Source organism: Kogia breviceps, chromosome 7, assembly GCF_026419965.1.
Source record: "Kogia breviceps isolate mKogBre1 chromosome 7, mKogBre1 haplotype 1, whole genome shotgun sequence".
NCBI lineage: Eukaryota > Metazoa > Chordata > Mammalia > Artiodactyla > Physeteridae > Kogia > Kogia breviceps.
In genome coordinates, this window is record NC_081316.1 from 120,509,386 (window position 1) to 120,531,346 (window position 21,961).

The 21,961-nt window shown below is 57.5% G+C and overlaps 1 protein-coding gene, 1 long non-coding RNA gene and 1 pseudogene across 2 annotated transcripts; all 3 read right to left on the minus strand.

Moving 5' to 3' along the window:
• Positions 1–1,434: 1,434 nt before the first annotated feature.
• On the minus strand, positions 1,435–2,076 carry LOC131760551 (small ribosomal subunit protein uS14-like). The gene has a single exon (XM_059070657.2). It carries the CDS (start codon positions 1,644–1,646, stop codon positions 1,491–1,493), a length of 156 nt encoding a protein of 51 aa, XP_058926640.1. The 5' UTR covers positions 1,647–2,076; the 3' UTR covers positions 1,435–1,490.
• Positions 2,077–2,455: 379 nt separating this feature from the next.
• Positions 2,456–13,902, minus strand: LOC136794548 (uncharacterized). The gene is made up of 4 exons (XR_010841532.1): positions 13,473–13,902; positions 7,400–7,837; positions 5,046–5,180; positions 2,456–4,674 (listed from the first exon to the last, which is right to left on the minus strand). It is a non-coding gene; the product is annotated as an uncharacterized lncRNA (long non-coding RNA).
• A 3,464-nt stretch (positions 13,903–17,366) lies between these two features.
• On the minus strand, positions 17,367–18,004 carry LOC131760549 (glutathione S-transferase Mu 1 pseudogene; annotated as a pseudogene).
• Between the last annotated feature and the right edge of the window lie 3,957 nt (positions 18,005–21,961).

Here is a 21,961-nt window from a genome sequence, read left to right on the forward strand (position 1 = left end):
TCAAGGATGTGGATTAAAACTCTGTCACGCATCCAAGTCCTCATAAACTCTAAGTGCTCTTCTAGGAGCTGTGGAGATACACACGGTGGATCTTACCCTCAAACGGTGGCGTGCAAAGAAAAACAAACCGCAAGTCCCAAACCGATCTGGTCACACCATTAACAGCTGAGCTAATTAGAACAGTCTCGTGACTTTTTTTTTTTTTTTTTTTTTTTGCGCAGTACACGGGCCTCTCACTGCCGTGGCCTCTCTCGTTGCAGAGCACGGGCTCCGGACACGCAGGCCCAGCGGCCATGGCTCACGGGCCCAGCCACTCTGTGGCACGTGGAATCCTCCCGGACCGGGGCACGAACCCGCGCCCCCTCTCATGATTTCCTCGCTTATGTGAAGTTGGCATGTTGCTTAAGAGAATGGACCCTGGTTCTCATCTGTAAACAGGGATAACAGCTCCCATCTCACAGGGTCACCATAAAGTTGAAATGTAACTTTGTAAGTAATGCATTTGCCGTAGAGTAAATTCTGGTTTTGAGACAGGCTGGGCCCTGGGCCCTTTGCTGCAGGACCTGCACCTGGACAAACATCTCCTCGAGCAACAGATACAAGGAAACTATAAGGGACTAAAAATAACTGCAGGCCTGCACAGGGGGGCAAATGATCAACAAGATACAAAAAGGCCACAAACCAACAGCCACTTCTGAGGCGCTGGGGGCAAGAGCAGGGTTCCCGTGTGCGATCCCTGCACTCAGCACCGCCAAGGGGGCGGGCAGACCACCTAAGCCCCGCCTCTGACGGGCCCTTGGATCCATCCCCACCCTCACCCCATTTAAGGGAGCAGCCCGCCCTCCTTGGGAGCAGTAAGGGTACCTGTTACTTGTTCTCACTCCCGCCTGCTGCAGCAGGAGCCCCCAGTAAAGCCCTGCCTGAATCTCCTGTCTGGCCTGTGGTCAATTGCTATTGATTGATGAGTCCAAGGACCAAGGTCATTAACAGTTTCAGTCCCTCTTTCTTAGGATTTCTTCTCCTTTGTCACAGAAGCCGCAGAATTCAGCTAGATGAGAGAAATGAGAGCTTGTGGCTGGGAACCTGCAACACTGACCCCCTGGGTGCCATGTTCCAGACACCCGAGGTAGCTGTGAAGGTCTAGGCTCAGATCCTGTCATGGGACTAGTCACTTAACTGAAACACCCCCCTCGGCACTTTTTGTATATAATTTGCCGTCCTCTGATGCCAACTGTGCTTTCAGTGCCTCACCATCACCAGGTGGTGTGTATTTAGCAAATAGCAGTAATTTTTATTATCGATCTAGCAGAGCAGTAAGAGGTAAACTCTACCACCTGACTTCCCCTCCCCCATAAATCACATGAAGATATCCAGAAATGAGTTTCATTGTGGGTTTTTCTGAAGCGTTAAAATTTTTATTTTATATACAGAGTTAGTATTGTTTCTGAGGAAGGTAGGTATGCTTGATGACCCATTCAAGAAGTTCACACTTAGTCCAACCTCATGAAGCTGATGTCCTTCGCGTACTCGCAGAAACACAGGTGGCGTATATTGAGGCCATATTCCCGGATCACACCGTGCCGGTTTGAGCGAGAACCCCGGCCGAATTTTCCCAGATGGCTCCAGTAGAGCTGCTGGTGACCCATGTTGCTTTCTCAGCTGCAATGAGGCAAAAGCTCATTGCGGTTTTCTTGGTTTTGTTTTTTAAATAACTTTATTTATTTATTTTTGGCTGCGTTGGGTCCTCATTGCTAACCGCAGGCTTTCTCTGGTTGCGGCGAGCGGGGGCTACTCTTCATTGCGGTGCGCGGGCCTCTCATTGCGGTGGCTTCTCTTGTTGCGGATCACGGGCTCTAGGCACGTGGGCTTCAGTAGTTGTGGCACACGGGCTCAGTAGCTGTGGCTCACAGGCTCTAGAGCGCAGGCTCAGTAATTGTGGTGCACGGGCTTAGTTGCTCCACAGCATGTGGGATCTTCCGGGACCAGGGCTTGAACCCCTTCGCCCTGCATTGGCAGGCAGATTCTTAACCACTGTGCCACCAGGGAAGCCCCTCATTGTGTTTTAACTTTATCAGTAACACTTATTTGACAGATACTGAAATTTATTGATTTAATTAATTCGCCTGGTTCCTCTGGCATTTGCTCCATTTTTTTTTTTTTTTTTTTTTTTTTTTTTGCGGTACGCCGGCCTCTCCCCGCCGCGGCCTCTCCCGTCGTGGAGCACAGGCTCCGGATGCGCAGGCGCAGCGGCCATGGCTCACGGGCCCAGCCGCTCTGCGGCACGTGGGATCCTCCCGGACCGGGGCACGAACCCGCGCCCCCCGCATCGGCAGGCGGACCCCCAACCACTGCACCACCAGGGAAGCCCTGCTCCATATTTTTAAATACTGAGACAAGCTATTTACCAGGCACTACGCTAAGCCCACAAAATAAATGAGAGGAACATTCTTCAGTTTGATTGGATAAAGGGAGGCTGATTTATCAACAGGCTCGGCTCCAGTAAAAGACATTATTGGGAAGGGCATGGTGAAAGAAACCTCGTCATAGAGAAACACACCGTATCAATAATCTACTGCTGTTTAACAAACCACTCCGAGAAAGAAACGGTGGCTGAAAACAATAAACATTTATCCTTCCGCACAGACTGTGGAACCCAGGAGGAAGCCGACAGCAGCTCTGCCGGATGCTCCCGGCTCAGGGAGTCTCCTGAGGCTGCAGGCAGGTATCAGCCGGGGCTGCGTCACCTACAGGCTTGACCGGGGCTGGAGGACCCACCTCCCGGCGGCTCAGTCACACTCCAGGAAGTTCCCCTGGTTTTCGGCAGGAGCTCGTCCCTGGTAGACCCCTCCCCGGGGCTGCTGGGCTGCCTCCTGACGAGGCAGACGGCTTCCCACGGCTTCTCCCTTCTGTGCCTCTACAGCTTCCGGCGGGGCACCCAGGTGTGGACGGCGACCTCGAAGGCTGTGGGTCCCAGCAGGTGAGGGTCATAGGGGGCCATGCTGGAGACTGGCCAGCACATGGATGATTGGAGAGAGAGAATGGACTTTAGGCCACGGAGGGGGACAGGGGACAGCTATTCTAACCAAAGGCAAGGAGAGGGAGGAACAAAGGCACCCACTTCGTTGGATGGGATAGGGATAGAGATCAGAGAGCACGCAGAAGGCACCAGTGTTCCTCCCCTGTTAGGAAGGTGGGTGGTGGTCTGGCCACCGGGAGCCTAACCCGGCCACAGGGAGTGAAGGCAAGACAGAGGCCAGGGAGGGGTCAGAGGCAGTGGGTGGGCTGATGCTGCCTTGGGGGAGGGGTGGCGAGCAGAGAGAGGGGGTGCTGGGGGGGGAGCGTGTGAGCAATGCAGCCAAAGCTCTGGGACACAAAGGGGCGGCGGGCAGGCCTGGGGAGGGATACGCCATCCTCCTGGACGCTCAGCTGCCATGCTCTTTCCATCAAAGGAAACCATCCAACCGGTGCTCGAAGCCCACCCCCGGCTGGGGCTCCGGTCTTCTCTCGTTCCACAGTCCAGGCCTCACAGGCTTTCTTTCCTCATGTGGTCCTAGGGCAATCCCAAGAAAGAAGCATTTATAAAGACCTCAGGGCTTCCCTGGTGGCGCAGCGGTCGGGAGTCCGCCTGCCGATGCAGGGGACGCGGGTTCGTGCCCCGGTCCGGGAGGGTCCCACATGCCGCGGAGCACCTGGGCCCGTGAGCCGTGGCCGCTGCGCCTGCGCGTCCGGAGCCTGTGCTCCGCAACGGGAGAGGCCACAGCGGTGAGAGGCCCGCGTACCGCCAAAATAAATAAATAAATAAAGACCTCGAACTAGGAATTTTCACCAGGACATCAGCCTCCATGAGGCCCACCAGCTTGGACACTGAAACTGGGTCTGGCTGGGATTTTTTTCCCTTTAGTGATTTATGTGGTCGGTGTTGTAACTGAGCAATTACCATGAGTTACATTTAAAAGCTTGACCCTGTGAGGCTCCACACGAATCGGGTAAGTGTGTTTCCTGAGGCTCTGTGTCCTCGCCTGGGACGCATCCCCTGGGAGTGCTTCCAGACTGGCAGGCCAGGTCCGGAAGGCTGGGCACAGGACTAGCCAGGCGGCCTGCAAGCACTGAGCGGCCCTGTGGCCCCGGCCCAAAGTTATGCCCCTGGAGGCTGCACCCAAGCCCGCAAGCAGAGGTGGCAGCATCTCGGCTGCACCTTTGAGAGGCTGCCAGAGAGGAAGCTGGCCTCCCGGAGGGAAGGCAGGCAAGGAAGGTGCAGGGAAACTGTCCAGCAGTGCTTCACTCGCTGTCTGGGCCACCGCACAGAGTGGCTGTGACCCCGGCCCCCAGCTCCGTGGGGGCAGTGAGTCAGAGCTCAGAGATCATGGCTTGTGATGACCCCATTTACCCCGGTGAGTAATAAAATCAGGGCCCATCTGCTCAGGTGCTTTGTCCCTCGAGGGAGGACCAGAGGCAGGACAGGCCGACGGAGAGATGGAAGGGCAGCCGGGACCTTGTCGCCCAGGAAATGACGCATCTGACAGGAGAAGCCAGCAGAGACCGACCTCGGAACTCCTGGTGGAGAGCTTCTCCACCAGCTCCCACACTCTTCAGGGCTCGACGTAGGTGAAGTAGGTGTCGGGATCCCTGCCAGGATGCAAAAAATCTGGCCAAGACCACATTCTGCAAACGGAACTGCCAGAAGAAGAGCTGAGACACAGATCCCCAGTTCCCAAGGGCAGAGAAAAGAGCATCTTCCCGAGCCCTCAGTTCAGCACAAGGACGTTCACCATCCCCATCTTATTTGCCTGGGAGAGCCCCGCACCTCACCCACACGGTCATGGTAGACCCCCAGGAGGGGCTTAGCTTCTGGGTCCCTCCCCTCCAGCAATGCCCCACGGCAGAGCCCCCGCTCCACTTCCTCGAAGAGGCTGCCGTGGTCAGGCCCTCGCGCCTCTGTCCTCTAAGTCTTTGAAAATAATTTAGGATACAAGGGAAGGAGCGTTTCCTGAGGGAACAGCCAGGAACAGATTAACCAAATTATATCAGTGTGCAAACCCACTTACCTTAATGTATGCATGATATAAATGCTTAATGTCTCGTGTTACTTTTTTAAAGTTTGCTCTTTTTGTCCTGTGGATGGCTGCCCATATCAAGATGTCTGTCTTTAGACTTCTGATTCCTCAAAGACAAGTCTTTGTCTGGAATAATGATTGTTATTTTAAAACATGAAAAAGTACATGATTCTGAGTGGTTTTCACCAACATGGAGAACAGGGCCCTCAGGAAGAAAGCAGGACTGGCCCCCTACTCACCATTGCTCCCCCACTACCCCCTGCTCCTCAAGTTAAGAGAACCTTGAGGGGAGGCCTTTGAGATCTGACAATGTATCGAGCAGAAAGGTTGAGGGGAGTGGGTCCTGCTGCCCGGAGACCATTAAGCTGCTGATGGAACCCCTGGAGGTTAGGGGTGGGAGGGTGTGACCATGGTAAAATGTTCCCAATAATCAGGAACAGACGGTTCGTAAAAGCAGACTAGAGAAGACATTTGTCAGGGACACATGATTAAGTGTTAGAAGAAGTACGATCCTGAAACTGGGGTGGACAGAGAGCCAGAAGCCACTAAAGCCAAGTTACCCCCGTCACCAAGGGCAAGGAGAGTAGCAGCAGGTTTTGCAGTTTGCGTCCCCAAAGGAGCGGTGTGTCCTCCCCTGTTAGTTCCAGGCACGTGGTCGGGGCTCATGAGACACTTGTGCACAACTGGACTGGAGGATTCAAAAATAAAGGGGTCTAAAGCCAGAAACATCCACTCCTCCCACCCGTGTCAGACTGACTCGGGCTTCGGCCCGAGGTGTGCACGGCAGGCTGGCCCCCGTGCCCAAGTCTCACACCTTCCAGGGGGAGCTCACGCCCGGCTCTGCATTTCTCCTTGACTGCGCTGTTCCCTGGTATTTTTAGCTTGGCTTCTTAGCAGTTCCTCAGATGCTTCAAGATGCTCACGGGTACGTCTCGAGAACTACATAGTACCAAACCGGGGAGCTCTCCCAAGACCCGCCCACCGCATCTTTATTTCCACAGTCCCACCTACGAAGGTCTCTGTCTTGTTCTCCTGCCAGTTTTCCTCTCTGACGGGCTTGGGTGCCAGAAGCCCAGGCTGGATCTACCCTATAAATCAACCTGAACTTGGGCATGAAATAAAAGAGAAAGCTTTTAAAGATATTACTTTTCTGTCATTAGGCAAAGAGTCAGTTCTCCAATGGGCTGACAACCTTCGTTTGACTTTCAGGGGCTAAGCAGATGGCTTGTGAGCAAGGAAGCTCTCCTATGTCCACTTCAACAAGGGAAGCAAGGCCACGGGAGGGCAGACTTGGCTATCTGACACCCAGTGAAAAATACATAAGGGTATGTATAAGGCGGGACCCCCTTTCTCTCTTTACTGAAAAGGTTTAGGAAAGATGGCACCAAACCAATGAAAGTTAGACGGAAAGACTTCTACTGATGTTAGGATGGCACATGCTGTCTCAGAGATTTAGAGGCGTCTGGATCACCTTCCGCATACCAAGCTTAAAAACACTTTCCCTTATAAGAAGCTTAGGAAGAGGAGAGCTGACTTTAAAGCAATTGCATCTAAAGGCGAGGGCAGGGTGAACTACAGGTGAGTTGGGGTAGGGGGAGAACACTGAGGAAGCCCTTGGTCACCTCTGGATTTCAGGTTCCTCTTCTGGTCAAGGAGTCAAGGTGAAGATCGTGAAGACCTCTTCAGCCTCTAACACTGCATCATTCTGGAGATCTCACCCAGCTTGAAAAGAATTTGATTCTAAATGGTGAGTCCTGGGGTTTATAAGTTTCCACCACTGGTAACTGGCAAGTCAGTTCCTCAGTCATTCGTAGTGGAATCTTGGATGCGTCTGATGCCACAAAGAAGAGAGAATGGTGGCCAGGCAGAATCCAGCTCTCAGAAAACCCGCACGCACAGGGGCTGCGGGGCCAGTAGTCTTCTAATTAAATGAAGACCTTTTCACTTGGCCGGGGTTAGCGAGGAGGATGGGGGCTGCGGAGACTGAGGCAAGAAACTAGGGGAGGAGAGCCAAGACCTTCCTTTGAGAAAGCTGCCCCCTTTGGGGACTTGGAGGGGAGGGGAGGGGACCAAGGAAGAGAAAAGATTATGTCAGAGGAGAACATGCAATATTTATTCCTGCTCCTGGACAAATCGCAGGTGACCCTATCATGACACCCCCGCCCGGATGGTCACCGCGCACTTAGACACGGGGCAGGTGACAGAGAGGGCGGACCCACCACTCCTGCTCTCAGCAGCAGTCACTCGGGCTAGAAGCGTGGCAGGGTCTTAAGACAACTGTTCTCTAGCCAAGCCTTTGTGCCAAGTGCCGGCTCTGCGTTGCCCTCATCATCTGGAAAACCCACCTCTGTGTTCTTGGAGCAGATCCATCGGTCCTGGCTGAGCGGACAGCCTGGTCAGAGAGCACAGTGGTTGGCTTCTACACAGGCGTCTGCCCTGACTTACGAGAACTCCCACTCTTCCCCTCTGTGAAATCATAGGCGTCCAACAGGCAAATGTGCCCTCCCTGTGGCCCCTTCTCCTTCCTCTGGTCAAGCCTTCTCTTGCTGAAGTTAAGGAAGAAGAACTGCTAAGCTCGTAAGCCATCTGGCTGGCCCCCGAGGTCACGTGATGGGGTAAGTACCTCTCGATGAGCTGCTGGCCCCCGAGGTCACGTGATGGGGTAAGTACCTCTCGATGAGCTGCTCCCTGCTGACGGAGGCTGCTCTCACCACATGCTCTTTGCTCATCTTCGTCATCTTAGACTAAGTTGCCACAGAAAAGACATCCCCGCCTCTCGCCACCTGGAACAGACATGTTGCTTCTGTCTGTTTTATTGGTTGCTGTCTTATTCCCTTCCTTGCTGAAAAAAAAAATCTTTCCTCCCTTGCTGGTGTCTTAATTCCCCTCTCCTTTGACTGTAATTTCGGCAGCTCTGCTATTTAGCTCCGTGGTGTCATAGCAGACAGTTGGTGGGGAAGGAACTGTGCTAAGTGACAGAACGTCAAAATCCAGCACTGGCTCTGGGTGGTTAGAAAGGCTTCTTCAAAGCTCGCTGCCATTTCATAGCTGTGCAGGGACTTCCCTTTGGCGAGAGAAGAGAAAGCAGCCTTAATCCACTACTTTCCACTCCTACACGTCTAACACCCCCCCAGGCGGTGTCCAGTGGGCCTTTACTGCCCGCAGGACGTGGCCGTGACCATATTCCTCCCCTGGTGGAAGGAGACATGGCCGCGGCGGGGGGGAGGTGGAGGGTATGGGGGTTTGCGTGTGGCCGTCCTGCTCCAGAGCCCAGAGGGCCCAGCACTGCACTTTGGAACTTGGAGAGGCTGCCTTCTCCTCTGTAGCCTCAACCTTCTGACCCATAGCTGAGCTCACAGAACCGTCCAAAAACCACTGCCTTGGTCCACACACCAAAAAGACTCAGGATGTGGTAGAAAAAAAAATGAGCCTGGAGTCAGCGTTGCAGCCCGACTCTGTCGCTGCTGACGGACGGCGGGCAAGATGCAAAGTGAGAGCCAAATGATGAGCGGTGTCGGCCTTCCAGTCACACACACCTGCTAGAGGATTCTAAAGAGAAATATTAGAGCTTCTGCTGTGCAGGTCTGTAAGGAAGTTGGCCTGGGACTTTAAGACCCCTATGTTTTGACAGTTCACAATTCCAATTCTTTACTAAACTCATAAACCCGGAAACTGGGGTTATAATCATCAGCAATTAGAAAACCCGTCATTTATTGAACACCTACTGTGTATGACCCTGCTCTTTCCGTTGAAAGGCTTGAAATGCAGACGGGCTATATTTTTTTAAAGTCACTGAAATACACGCTGAGGGACAAACGACAGCCTTGTGAAAGCAAATGGTCCCCCTGGGTCCCGAGGAGGAAGCAATTACCCAGAATGCCCCAGTGACACGTCTGCCCAGCCCAGCCCCCCTATACAACCTTCACCAATTTCCATCTCAGCCAGGAGAAGCCAAGCACGATGGATGATTGGGAGGATGTTTTAAACTCCAGGTTTTCCGTCTCAAGAACACAGCGGGTGGTCCCAGGCCCTGCCTTCCATGACAGCGTCTCTCTCGCCAGCCCTGCGGTTTGGGGGCAGAGCTAACAGGAGGTGCCCATGATGGCCCCTGGAGAAGGGGCACTGCTTGGAGCTGTGTTCATCCTTCTCGGATGGGGAACACCCGCCAACGGGAGACATGGCACCGTTTGGATCTAATCTGTCACCTGGCCAGGACCCAATTCTTTGCATTTCCCTGGGTTCGTAAACTGTCAAGAACTGTCCTCCGCATTTCAGAGGTGAGGAAACTGCAGCTCGGGGTGCAGGATGGCGTTCGCCCGGGTTTCAAATCCATTAGAGCGGCGCCTGCTGACAGTGCTGCGTGGTGAGGCCCAGTGTCCGGGCAGACTCTGAGATGAGCCCCCCCCCACCCCCCACCCCCGGCAGCCCTGCTGTCATCCCCCGCCCCCTGCCGCCCGAGAGTGGGACGGAGCCCAAGCACATCAGCCACACTGAGCTGAGGCGGCGGCTTGCAGGGGAGAGACCTCTCCCTAGGGAGCCAGTTACTCTTTTGCTGCTTGGTTTGTGTTTTTGGAATAAATCACTGGTGTAATAATAGAAATGAAGGCGCCGGAGTGAAACGTCGTGACAGAAGAGCTCCCACTGGTATCTTGATCAGTTGTGGGTTTCTTGCCCTGACGTTCTCCTGCTCGTAGAGGGGTCCTGCCCAACAAGGAGGGGCAAGCTCCCTTCTTCCCCTCCAGCCCCGTCTCCCACCAGGGAGGGGTGGGCTCTCTCCCCACCGCTAACCTGCCGTCTCAGGAGGAGGTCTTGACGCCCACGGACCGTATTTGTTCCTGTTTGGGTTTCTAGAGTGGTCTAGGGGGAGAGGGCAGTTCTGGGGCTGGAAGGGACTTGAGAGACCATCGTGTCCAATTTCCCATGGGGTCAGGGTCAGTGACTTGCCCCGGGTCCACACCTGTATCTGACTTTCCTGCTGGGGGGAAATTTCCACCATGACACCCTCCCCTCGGTGAGGAGAGGAGAGATTTCCAGTGAGTTCCAGGCAGCTGGACACGTGCCTGGCGCTGTCCCTGTTGCGCTTTCCCTTCCCTCACGCCCTCCCCCTGGTCGACGCCCAGTGGCCCAGCCAAACACCACCTTCTCTGGGAGCTTCCTGCTCCCCAGGTTGACTTGACTATCTCTCTTTTTTGTTTCTAAACGCCTTTTGCCTGTGTCCGTTATGGCCACGCATGGGTCATCACGCTGCAGTGAAGCCCTTGATCTACCTGGTGGCTGCCTCACTCGCCCGAGCACTGCTCGAGGGCAGAGACCCGGCTGTAGCGTGGTGGTGCCCAGCGCACTTGCTGAGCGTGTGCGGAAGAGCTCACGCGGCCAGCAGGAGTCTGGCCTGCAGAGGGGTGGGCGCCCCTCCCGGGGCAGGAGCGAGGCTTGGAGAGCGCGTCTCTCCGAGCAGCTGCTCCCGGAGCAGCACGTGGGGAGGAGCTGGGGGGCGAGCTCGGGAGACCATGCGAGTCCAAGTGTAAGGAAGTGATGGCATCGCCAGGAAAGCCACGAGCCCCCCGGAAGCGGGAGAGACCAAGGAGACGGGAGGCGCCGAGGCTGCAGCAGAGACCGTGGGACTTGCACAGAGCACTGATTCCTGCAGAGTCAGGAGGCTTATCCAGACTGAAACCCCAAAGGGTCCAGCGCCCCCCGCGCTCCGCCGCCGAGGCCGACAGGCCAGGCAGACCTCAGGACTCCCGTGACACTTGGTGCCAGGCACGGGGTGCCTGAAAGGGGTCGAGGTTACACGGGGTTGCCCCTCCCCCCCCAGAGCGCTGCCGCCACGGCGTGCTGGATGGGACGGCCTCTGCGGTGGCGGGAACGCCCAGGCATCCGATGACCCGAGCGTAGTCGTGTTCTCCCGCCGACGAGCAGGAGCTCCTACACAAACCGATTCGTCTCGCCTCACCTGGACTCCCAAGCGTCTACCCTGAAGCTCCCTGCCCCTCTGGCTCCCCACGGAGCGTCATCCGGGGCCCCAACCCTCCGTCCTGTCCCCTCCCCCCACCCCGAGGGGACAAACTCTGCATCGTAAATGCCTTGTGGTCACAGACTCGGCAAAGTTTTGCTTGTGGCAGAAATTCACAGGAGGACCAAGACCCAATATCGAGCTAGAGGATGGACAGGAGAGAGCCCCTAGCGTGGGGGACGTGTCCGGAGTGGTGGCCTGGGACCGACAGCTGGAGCGGACAGGGACAAGCCCGCTTGTCTTCTGCCCCTTCCTTCCGCTCCTGTGGGGGGCGGGCACTTTGATAAGCCCCCGTCCGGGCCCCTCCCCTTCTCCCTGGCACAGTGGCAGGAGCGGCCGGTTGAGCCCTCGTCTGAGAAGCCACCTTCCCCCTGGAAGAGCCCACCTCAGCCCACCTCAGATGCCTTTTCACTCTGATCTTCTGTATCAGCAGCTCAGTCTATACGCTGATGGCTGTTGCCCGGGCCTTCGATGGCAAGAGGCTGCGGCCCACACGTGCCAAGTGAGGAGGAAGTTTCCCAGGAGCGCTTTCTGCTGCTCTGAGGCCAGTGGAGGCCAGGGCGTGCGTGAGGAGCTGGGCTTTGGGAGAAGGACGGGGCTGCTGGGGCCAGAGACCGACGCTTCACGGGTGCCAGGCCCCTCCCACCGGCAGGTACAAGAACCAGGATCTTGGTGACTTGGCTCCCAGTCGGATGGTTAAGTCGCCCTGATTGTAGGGCCCTTGTGTCTGTGGGGGCTGTTCTGGATGCATTCTGCATCCAGAATTCAGACAGGCCCGAAGCCCAGGCCTGCCAAGGAAAAATGGCCTTTGCTCTTCCCAAGGTCATAATAAACGCTGGGAAACAGAAGGAAAGCTGTGCGTGAGTGGCTCACACTGGCCGAACAGGCCGGCTCATGGCAACGGTGCCCAGAGCAGTCAGGCAGTGGGGGTGGTCGGGGCAGGAGGGAGCCCACGGACACCAGGATGGAGGCAGCATCTCGGCGGGAGCCCCAGCAGAGCCCTGGGCCCCTCGGGTGGGTGTCCTCAGCTCTGATCTTACAGGGGCGCTGGGGCTGCCGGGTGGTCCGCTGGTCTGGGATCTGGGATCGCCCTGCAGGCTCTGGCCGATGCCTCCTAGAGGTTAACGTGGTGACATCCCTAACTTTGTACCTTTGCGCCTCATGTCAACCATCCCGTGTTTGCATCCTGGCAGCCACTTGAGTCCTATCCTTGTTCTTCTCACTGGTCAAGGATTCTTGCTTCTCCTTTGGGATAAAGAAAAGTTGGCAGGCCTTCCCTGGTGGCACAGTGGATAAGACTCTGCGCTCCCAATACAGGGGGCCTGGGTTCGATTCCTGGTCAGGGAACTAGATCTCTCGTGCACGTGGCAACTGAGAGTTCACGTGCCACATCTAAGGAGCCTGCAAGCCACAACTAAGGAGCCTGCGAGCCGCAACTAAGACCCGGTACAACCATAAATAAATAAACAAATATTAAAAGCTTATTAAAAAACAAAGGAAAGAAAAGAAAAGTTGGAAAAGAATTAGACTCTCTTTCAAGGCATATGTTTGGTGTCGCCCTGGCCTGAGATGGAGCATTTGACGAACCCTCCAAAGGTCTAGAATCTTGATTATTTATGAAAATGGTATCTTGATCATTCTACACTGAATGTTCACACTTCCCCAACTTCTCGTTTCTAAGACTCCGAACCCAAGACAGAAGGGGTACCATCTAGGTCTCCTCAGAAGCCAATCAGGCATTTTCAAGATATGCGCACTTTGGTACCTTCTCAAAGGCGGTTGCCGACAATAAAACGGCCTCTTTCGTTAAATATTGATTGTGTTTTGGGGGCAACTTGCATCACTGTGTCACCCAACTTCGTGTGCCACTGTGACCACAGTGCACTGTCAACCTGGTCCCCTTGGTCAGCATTTCTGCCTTGTCTTTGGAACAGAGGCGAGAAACTGATGAAAAGTTCCCTCCTTCGTTTAGGGCAGATGCTTGGTGCCACCCTGCCCGCCTCCGCTGCTACAGTCTGGGCCCCACGACCCCTATGGGCAGGAATTCCATGCTCTTCTTACGGGTGAGGAGACCCCACCTCAGAGAGGTGGGGTCGCCTGAGCAGAGCTAGGGAGTCCAAACTGGGTTCATAGCCAGGTACCTTAACTGGACAGCCTGCCAGCCTCTCCCATCAGGGCCGCCCCCAAACCCCTCACTTTTCTGGTGCGGGCATATCACTGCTTCACCTGTCCGGGGCCCTGGCAGTGTCCACCCTGGGCTCCGCCCCTCATTCTCAGAAAAGACCCCAACCTCCTCACATTACCATTGGAAAATTAAAGAAACAAATAAAAAAACCTTTGATTCGGAATCAGAAGCTCATCAGCTTAAGAAACGCTGCTTTTTAAAGTGCCGCTGAATCACTCACCTTTTCAACAAGCCTCCCCCTCCAGCCTGCAAGCTGGGCAGGTGAGGCGGGGAACAGAGCAGCCACGAGGAAGCTTCAGCCCTGAGTCAGCGATGACTCCCAGGCCTTCTCCTCCGTGGATTAATCACCTCCGATTACGGCTCCTGACTGGGCGCGAGTCACTCACGGCGTCACCTCCTTTGTCTGACCCTCGCCTCCCTGCCATCCGGCTGCTTGTTTGTCCAAGATGCTGGAGCGCGCTGTACTTGCTGGCACCCCCAAAAGGAAGCCCTACAGACAAGTGACTCAGGAATCAGGACCCACCAGCCTCTCTCTCACCGTCTGCTCTCAACACCGTGCGCCTCTGGGGCAAGAAGAGGGGCCGTGACATTGCTCCCCCCAGAGCCTGCAGGTGACTAACGCCTTTGCCTGCGGATCGGATGGTACCCTGTGCTTCTCCCCAGCAGTGACAAATAAAGCCATCATTTCCCCATCATCCTCTGCGAGGATGCCAACAGCCCACTCGGCCTGGGGGAGTTCCAGGGCTCACCCGCAGCTCCCCTCACCTCCCTCTCCAGCCCCCCTACCACCTGCCAACGAAGCCTGGGGCGGCTGGGCCCCTGCTGCCTTCCTGCTCCCTTGGAGTCACCGAGCTTCCTTGCTCTGGCTGCTGACCCAGGCACGTGGTACCCAGAGGCACCGTGCCGTCTGCCTGCCCAGGGGCACCCGCCCAGGGACACCAGCCCGGGCTCTCTGCCGTGAGCCACAGGCATGGACGCATCTCTGTAGCACAGCTCAGTCTACGAGGACCCCCTGAGGTCCCTTCCTCTGACCGGCGCATAGCCAACGGTGACTCTACACAGTCGCCCAAGGAAATAGGGTACACTGTAAGCCCTGCTCCTGGGAGACAGGGAAACCCAGCTCCAGGAGCCCACGCACCTGTCCCCCCCCCGGTGATGTGCCACCAGGTGTGGAGCGGTGACTCGGCATGTCGTGGTCCGGCCCTGGCAAGATGGCACGGGACGCCCCGAACACCTTCTCGGGGCGCCTGAGCGCCAGGACCGGACAGAATGTGGCTGGACCCTGCCCTGCCTCTGCTTCGTTTGGCGGGAGGGGCTGTTCTGAGCGCTTTTCAAATGTCGTGCTGCCTCTTTTAACTCCTTTGGGGTGGGACTCGTCAGGATCCCCGGTGTGTGGCTGGGAGAGCAGAGACCGGGCCCCGAGCTCACAGGCCGGGGTCGGGCCGGGGCGCCCTGGTCCACGGCCCCTCGCTCCTCCGGCGCCCAACTGCATCGACTTGGCAGATGGCTTACTTTTTTGTGGCTTCAGTGTCCTCAGCTCTAAACAGCGGTGGTGAGGGAGCGTCCTCCCCCGGCGTGAGGGTTGATGGGACCCTGCGGACAGGGTGTGTAAGACGCGGGGCTCAGGGCCTGGGCACAGCAAACACGCATGGTTTACACGGCTGACCTCGGGGCGGAGCTGCAAGGCGGAGGAGGGCGGGAAGGACGGAACATTCTGGGTGATCAGGAGGGACACCCCACCCCCTATTCCCCGAGGTCCCCAGTGGGGCAGCTGGTAGGTTTCAGGCCCTGTGGGGGTCCCCGGGTAGCACGCCGTCTGTCCCTACCCTGCCGCGCTGCACCCCTTCCTCTGTGCGCACCTCCCAAGCCTGTGGGTCAACCAGTCCCTGAGATACTTCTGACCCTGAAAGCAAAGGGCTCCGTAACTGCGGCTCTTACCTACTGGGGATCTTAGTCTTCTTTGAGAGTTGGATAAAGACTATAAACTCTTTCTCAGAAAAATCCACTTACACAGAGATACACAAACATGTTCTTAGAAATCAGGGGTGATCACCTGACCCCAAGATTACCAGCTGCTTTTCCGTGTCGTCAGGAAGGATCCCGGGGCGGTGGCAGCAAAGCTGGCCCGGGCTTTCCCCTCCCAACCTCATAAGCACCTCAGCTCTGCCGGACCTGCCCTCCCTGCCTCCCCCGAGAGCATCCCTGGACAGTGCCCCACTCCCACGCCCAGCCGCCAGTGCAGAAGCTGCAGCGGTGGTTGCGATGGCGCTGGTGACGGCAGTTGCTAAGGAGCCAGGAGGCTGGGTGGGGGAGGTGAGTGGGCAGCAGCCTAGCAGAGCTGCCCCTTACGCAGGTCTGAGCGCCTCGGGCCCTGGAAACGGTGCTCCCAGCTGGCTGCCATGGCAACTGGCAGGCTTGGGGAACTATTCCACAGGGTCTGGACAGATTTCTCCAGCCCCCCCTGCTTTTTCTTCTTCCTAAGTGGCTAACTGAGGTGTGAACGGGTCTGCTGGATGCAGGCCAGGGGCACAGAGGGCCAAGGGCTGGTCACACACCCACCCCACAGGGCAGGCTCCCCGGGAGGCGGAGCGACGGGTGACGGGCCTGAGCCAGCTCCCAGGCGGAGGCCCAACCCCAGGAGCGGGATGCTCTTGCCTCCTCCAGGGGCCCCGGCCCCCTCCTGCCAGGGACCGCTGGCTCCTGGCCCAAGGAGTCACCCCAGGAGGGAGGCCTACCTGCTGTGCCCCAGGTGAGCCAGCGGCCAGGCGGGATGGGTCTCTTCCGGCAGGGCCACTCGGAACACGCGGGGACCACGGCGGGTCAGGCTGACGGGAGACATCAGGAGATCGGGACTTGATGGCACTGGGTCTGATTTAAGCGAGGCAAAGGGACCGATGAGGTCAGAGGTCAGTGAAGTACAGTGTCTAAGGCCACCAGTCACCGGTCTGCTTGTCGGGCCACTTAACGCCACCATCACCTGAAGCCCTGTGCAGTCACCTCCCCTGGGTGGAGATTAAACGGTGCGCCTCTCGCAGCTTCGCTCTGGGAGGCTCTGCCTTCTGAGCGAGCCGTCGTCCTCCTTTTGAGACAAGAGAGCTGGCCTTAGGGAGATCAAGCCCCTTGCCCACGTCGCGCAGCCAGAAGGCAATAAAGCTGAGATTTGAACCGACGTCTGTCTGCCTGCAAACCCGCCTCTTACTGGTGTGCCGGCAGGTGGCGGAGGGCCAAGGCTGCGAGGCTATGACCTGTTCACCTCTCCAGACAAGGGCAGGCCCCTCCGAGCCGGTCTGGGGTTCAGGGCCCTCGCGGTCCAAGTGCCCCCTCGCTGTGCATTGGTGACCTGTGGCTTTAGACCAACAGTTAGGTTTCTCCTGAACCCCGGGATCTGCTGTGCGATCTCTTTGCATCATTGTCTTTAAGACACGTGCCCGAGAGTCTGTGACCAGGGCTCTGGTGCCTGGCGGTGACTCCAGGAAGCGTCATAGGAAGAAGGCCCTGGACAGGAATCACTGGGCCCTCCGCTGCCAGAACCGCTGGGGCACCCGGAGGACGTCCCCTGGCCTCTGCTCTCAGAAGCTTGGAGGGCAAAGCGAGGGGGCTGGGCCAGCTGGCGTCGTGAGAGGAAGGGAACTAGCAGTTAGAAGCACCTACTATGCTCCAGGGATTCTAGTACATTTACTGCTGAATCTTTCTTCTTTTTTCTGCAGGTATGATTAAAGCTTTACTGGGGTTCAGACAGGGCTGGGCCGGAACCACAGCGGGAAGCAGGGCCTGCACACTAGGCCAATTCTGGTGTGCAGGGCAGGGCTGGGAGCTCAGAGCGAGCTCTATGGGCCAGGGGTCTGGCTGGGCTCCCCATAGCGGACGCCACCGTGGAAGGGAAGGGTCGTCTGGTCGTCTTTAGTGCAGAAGGGACGATGTGGAATGGGGAGGAGTTTTGCTGGAGAAAAGTGGGGACTGAAGCTTTAAAGGACAGATGAAAAGGGAGTTGGGAGGGAGATAAGGGGGCCAGGAAGGCATCTAGAGTGAATAGAGGGAGAAAGAAACAGACAGATGGTTCTGGGTGCAGGGAGATCCAGCTGTTTCCAGGGTACCAGATCCTGGTTACAGGGCACTACCTGTTGCCCCACATAGCAATCTTTAGAAACAGAGGGCCTGGAAGCAAGTGAGTGGACTTCATGTAGGCAGAGATCTTCTTCAGGCCCTCAAAATAGGAAATGAAGTCTTTCAGGTTTGGGAATTCATCCAGGCACTCGGGCTTCCATGTGCAGTGCACATCAGGATGTCAGAGCCAGGAAGGCCACATAGGTGAGCCTGTTGCCTGCAAAGCAAGGCCTCTTCCCCAGAAAATCCAAGAAGAGCCTCATCTTTTCAGGGCTCTCCTTCAAGTATGCAGGCTTGAGTTTCTCCAAGTCAGAGCTGTAGCAGATCCTGGCCACGTACGAGCGGACACCCGTGAGCGGGTTCTCCACTACGTCCTCGTGAATCTTCTCTTGCTCTGTCTCGCCGCAGGCTGTGCTTGCGGAGGATGGCGTTGCTCTGGGTGAGCTCCTGAGCCGCGTCAACTGAGTAGGGCAGACAGGGGGAGTCCAGGCCCAGCTTGGATTTTCCACTCAGCCACCGGCTTCTGTCATAGTGGGGAGCATCCCATCGTGCCCTTCTTCTCCTCACGGTTCGAGTCTGTGTACTCTGGGAGCAGGGGGGCGGCGCGCACCAGCCGCGTATGTCCCAGTGACCCAGGATCATGGGCATGGTGCTGGGTTCTGTGCTCTGCGTGGAGACGCTTCACAGGAGCTGGGCTGGAACTTTATTGTTGAATCCTCACTCGAACCCTTTAAGGTTCGTAGCGCTACCCGTGTTACGGAGTGAGCTCAGAGAGGTTGGCGATTTGACCCAGAACAGCAGGACTTCAGCCCAGATTTCACTGGCTCCAAGTCTGTCAGGTTTCTGTTCTATTCTCTGACCTCCCACAAGCACGGGCTGCTCCTCGGGCCTCTGGACGCCAGGGAGCCCCGAGTCAGCCTCTTAGCTGGGAGCCTACATAGCCTTCTTCCTCCTCAGGCCCCGTCGCCACACGGCAGACGAGCATCCTTCACCCTCCAGCTACTTTTATTTCTCTTTCCGTTCTTCTTACCCTCCTGGCTCTATCCAAGCAGGAGACCAGGAGGCACAGCCAACGAGCCGAAGCCAGAGCGAGGCTCTCACCCCATTCCCCGCTCCGACCACAGCAGAGGTGGAGCCTGGGGTCCTCACCAACCCTGAGCACAAAGGAGGGTCATCGGGAAAGCCTGGAGACAGGGTCTCTGCCCCAAGCTGCAGGCTGTGCATCTCCAAACTTTCCTCCATGTCTCTGCTTCCTTGGGAAGCCCTCACATCTGCAGGCCACAGCAGAATCTCAGGGTGTCCTCAGTACTCCGCTCTCTGGGATGGACGCCTTCTGTGCCAGAAGCTGACCAAGTTCAGCCTGTCTCTGGAGTCATGCCCCCTTTTGGAATTGTTTCTTAGGGGGCAGCTTGCAATCCTGGGAAGCGCTCAAGATCGAGGGTCAGAAGATCTTTGTGCAGTTCCCACTTCTGCCACCAACAAGCTGGGTGATCTTGAGCGTCTGGGCCTCGGCTTCCACTCCTGCAGTCTCTGGACTAGCTGGCCCATCCTAACACCCTGCACTGTCCTCCAGGCTCTGCAGTTCCTCGGCCCCCTCCCAACCCGGCGATGCCTCCGCCCCCCGCAGCCAGGTGCCCCTGTGCTATGCAAACCTGCCAAAATGCAAAGTGTGCAAGGCATTTGGTTCGTTGGTGCTATGATTTCTTTTGAGGCAGGAAGTCGCATTTAAATTGTGCCCCAATCAGCACAAAAGCCGGGAAGCTCAGGCCTTCCACACAACGGATTACATAAAACAGCTCAGCTCTTCTTCCCTTTATTTCCCTCTCTTGGTTCCTGCTCTTTCTCAGTCACTCAGTCAAGTAACGTGTATTGAGTGGATGTGTCCGCGAGGCTGGGTGCAGTCGCGTGATCCAAGCCGACAAGGGCTGTCGGCAGGACTCGTGGTTCCCCAAGAATACGGCACAGACCGCGGAAGGACAAAGAGTTCCTCGGTGCCTCTGCTGTTTCCCGCACCAATGGTATTTGGCAATTTTATAGTGAGATCATGTTTTGCGTGCCCGCCTCCTGCCTTCTCATCCAGGCAGGAGATCAGGCTGCTCTCTTGCTGGGGCCTCACCTCCAACCTGGATGGGCTGACCTAGTTCCCGCATCTCTGGCACCAAAGGCGAGGATCTGAAGATGGTGATGTGCTGGCCGCGCCCATCCAGGCAGATGACGGGACGCTGACGGGGCTGGTGTAGGCAGTGAGGTCGCCGCCGGCCTCTCCGGAGGCCCCGGACATTCCGTGCTCCTCGCTGAGCCTCCCTGAGGGCAGGGGATGCCCATCTTCCCCGTGCAGCGCTGACGCCTCGGCACTCCACGCCTGCTTCTCTAGAGCTCTGTGCATATGCACCCGGTGCTTGCACTCCTGCTTCTTCTTTTAACCTTCTCGGCAACGCGGCGATGCAGGATTATTACTGCTGCTTCCTCACAGATAAGGACCAGAACTCAGAGAGGCTCATGAGTGCCCCAGACCTCACAGCTGGACCGGCCGGGCCGAGCTGGGCTCACTGAGATCTCGCGGCACCAGCTGCGCCCTCGGGAATCTCCCGGGGGAAGCCGAGGGGCCCCAGCTCGCTGCTCTCCTAGAACTGGCACCGCCTGCAGCCCCAGGGCAGGGGGCCCAGAGACCCCGAGCCCAAGCTCTCCCTCCACCGCCTCACACTGCACGGGAGGCCGGCGCTCGGGACCCGAGAGAGCCGGCGGGGTCAGCAAGGAAGGAGGTGCTGATGAGAGGGAGCCGCGGGGCACGGCTGCCCCTCCCCACCTGAGGACCACACCCATGGAACCTCTTCGGTGGGACAGAGTGTTTGAAGCAGAGTGGCTGTTGAAGGGTTTGTTAGATTTGTTTTTCTTTTCCAGACAGAAATAAAAGAAAGTTTAAGAAAATATTAGGACATTGGCCCAGGAGTCCCATGTAAAACCGAGGTAGGCGTCTCGGGGCGGAACCGTCCTCTTTGGGTACCGGAGGCTGGCTGTGCGGGCAGGAGGGGGTGGCGGGAGCCTTCCCTGGAGAAAAGGAGGTCTGCCTGCACCGCAGCTGCCCGAGGCCCCGTGACCGGCCGCGAGGCGAGTGCGTGTGGCCGGGTGCCCGTCAGCTGGGTGCCGGGGCTCATAAAGAAGGGGTGCATGGGGCCCACCCCGGGCGTTTAGACCAGGGTCAGGAGCTGTGGAGGAGGGATGTGGTCACTCCGACAGCCCACGGGGTTCATAAAGGGGGGTCGGTCCAGCCACCTTGAGGCTGCACTGGCCACCTTGTCACGGAGGGACGAAGGCCGGGCAGCTTACGAGGAGGTGGTCAGGGGGCAAGGAGGGGTGAGGAAGGGGAAAGACGGAAGAGAAAGGGAGCAGAGGTGGGGGCCGGACCCCAAGGATGGGGGAGGAAGGGCAGGTGCCCTGAAGGTTGGGCAAAGCAGAGAAGGAATCCCAGGGCCACCAGGGGATAAAAAGGCAGAGAAAGGAGCTGGAAACCAGGGGGGCTGGGGGACCGTGAGCCCCGCCCCGCCTCCCAGGCTTGTGGCCCCGCGGGCCTGCTTCCCCCGCCCCCCTGTCCTCCCCTCCCCTCCCTCTCCCCGGGGTGGGGGGGGCCGGGGTGCAGCATCTCAGGCCCTCCGCCCTCAACTGCGGCTCCCCACATCTTTCTGGATCTCTCTGTTCATTCACCGGCCGCGGCCAAGGACCAGAATCCCAAGCCCAGCTGTTGGTCCAGCGCTGCAGGTGCTGGTGGAGCAAGTCCAGGCCCGAAGCCACAGTTCCTTCGCTTCTGAACCTCCCACACGAGTCGCAAGGGGGGGTGCAATAGGGCAGGTGTAGAAGGATTGTCAATCACCAGAGGGTCAGATGCTTGGAGCCTACGTTAATTTCTAGGACTGAACTCCCCCAATCCCTTGCACGGGAACCTGTCCCCGAGGTGGGGGGCTTCGTGTCCCCTGACCGCTCTGTCCCGCTGGCCCTCGCCGTGCAGCACAGGCCTCACACCGGACGAGGCACCGAGAGGACAGGCAGCCTCGCCAACACGTACCAGGCAGTTCATCCAGGCCGGGGTCGGAGACAGGGACGCAGACTTACAGGGTGAGGAGTTTTATTCTTTATTCCTGAAGCAGATCCAGGCTGTTAGCACTGAGAATAATCTAGGTGGATTTTTAAGGAGCCGCTGAATATGTATGACGGAGAGAATCTAAACACGGGAGAAGCAGCAGAGACGCGAGAAGAAACCGGATGGATGGAGGCCGAGGGGAGGAAGGCTGGGGCTGCGGCACAGATGGACGCGGCTGGACAGGGAGGGGAGAGGCAGGAAGAAGGGGGCTCGGGAGGAAGGAAGGGGAAGAGGAACAGAGGCCAAGGGGTGGGCCAGGAGCCGGCGAAGCAGGGCAGACAGAGCGGCACGCGGCAAGGCCTGGCCGCCAAGCCCCGCGGCTTCCGAGGGAAGCAGATGCTCCCAGGCGGCGTGCGGGGGATCCTTGTTGACTCGGGCCCAGCGCAGCCGGAGGAGCGACCCAGTCCCTGCCCTGCGGGGTTCCGTTTCCCCCTCTCCACCCTCCTTCAGGCTCCGCCAGCCCCTCGCGG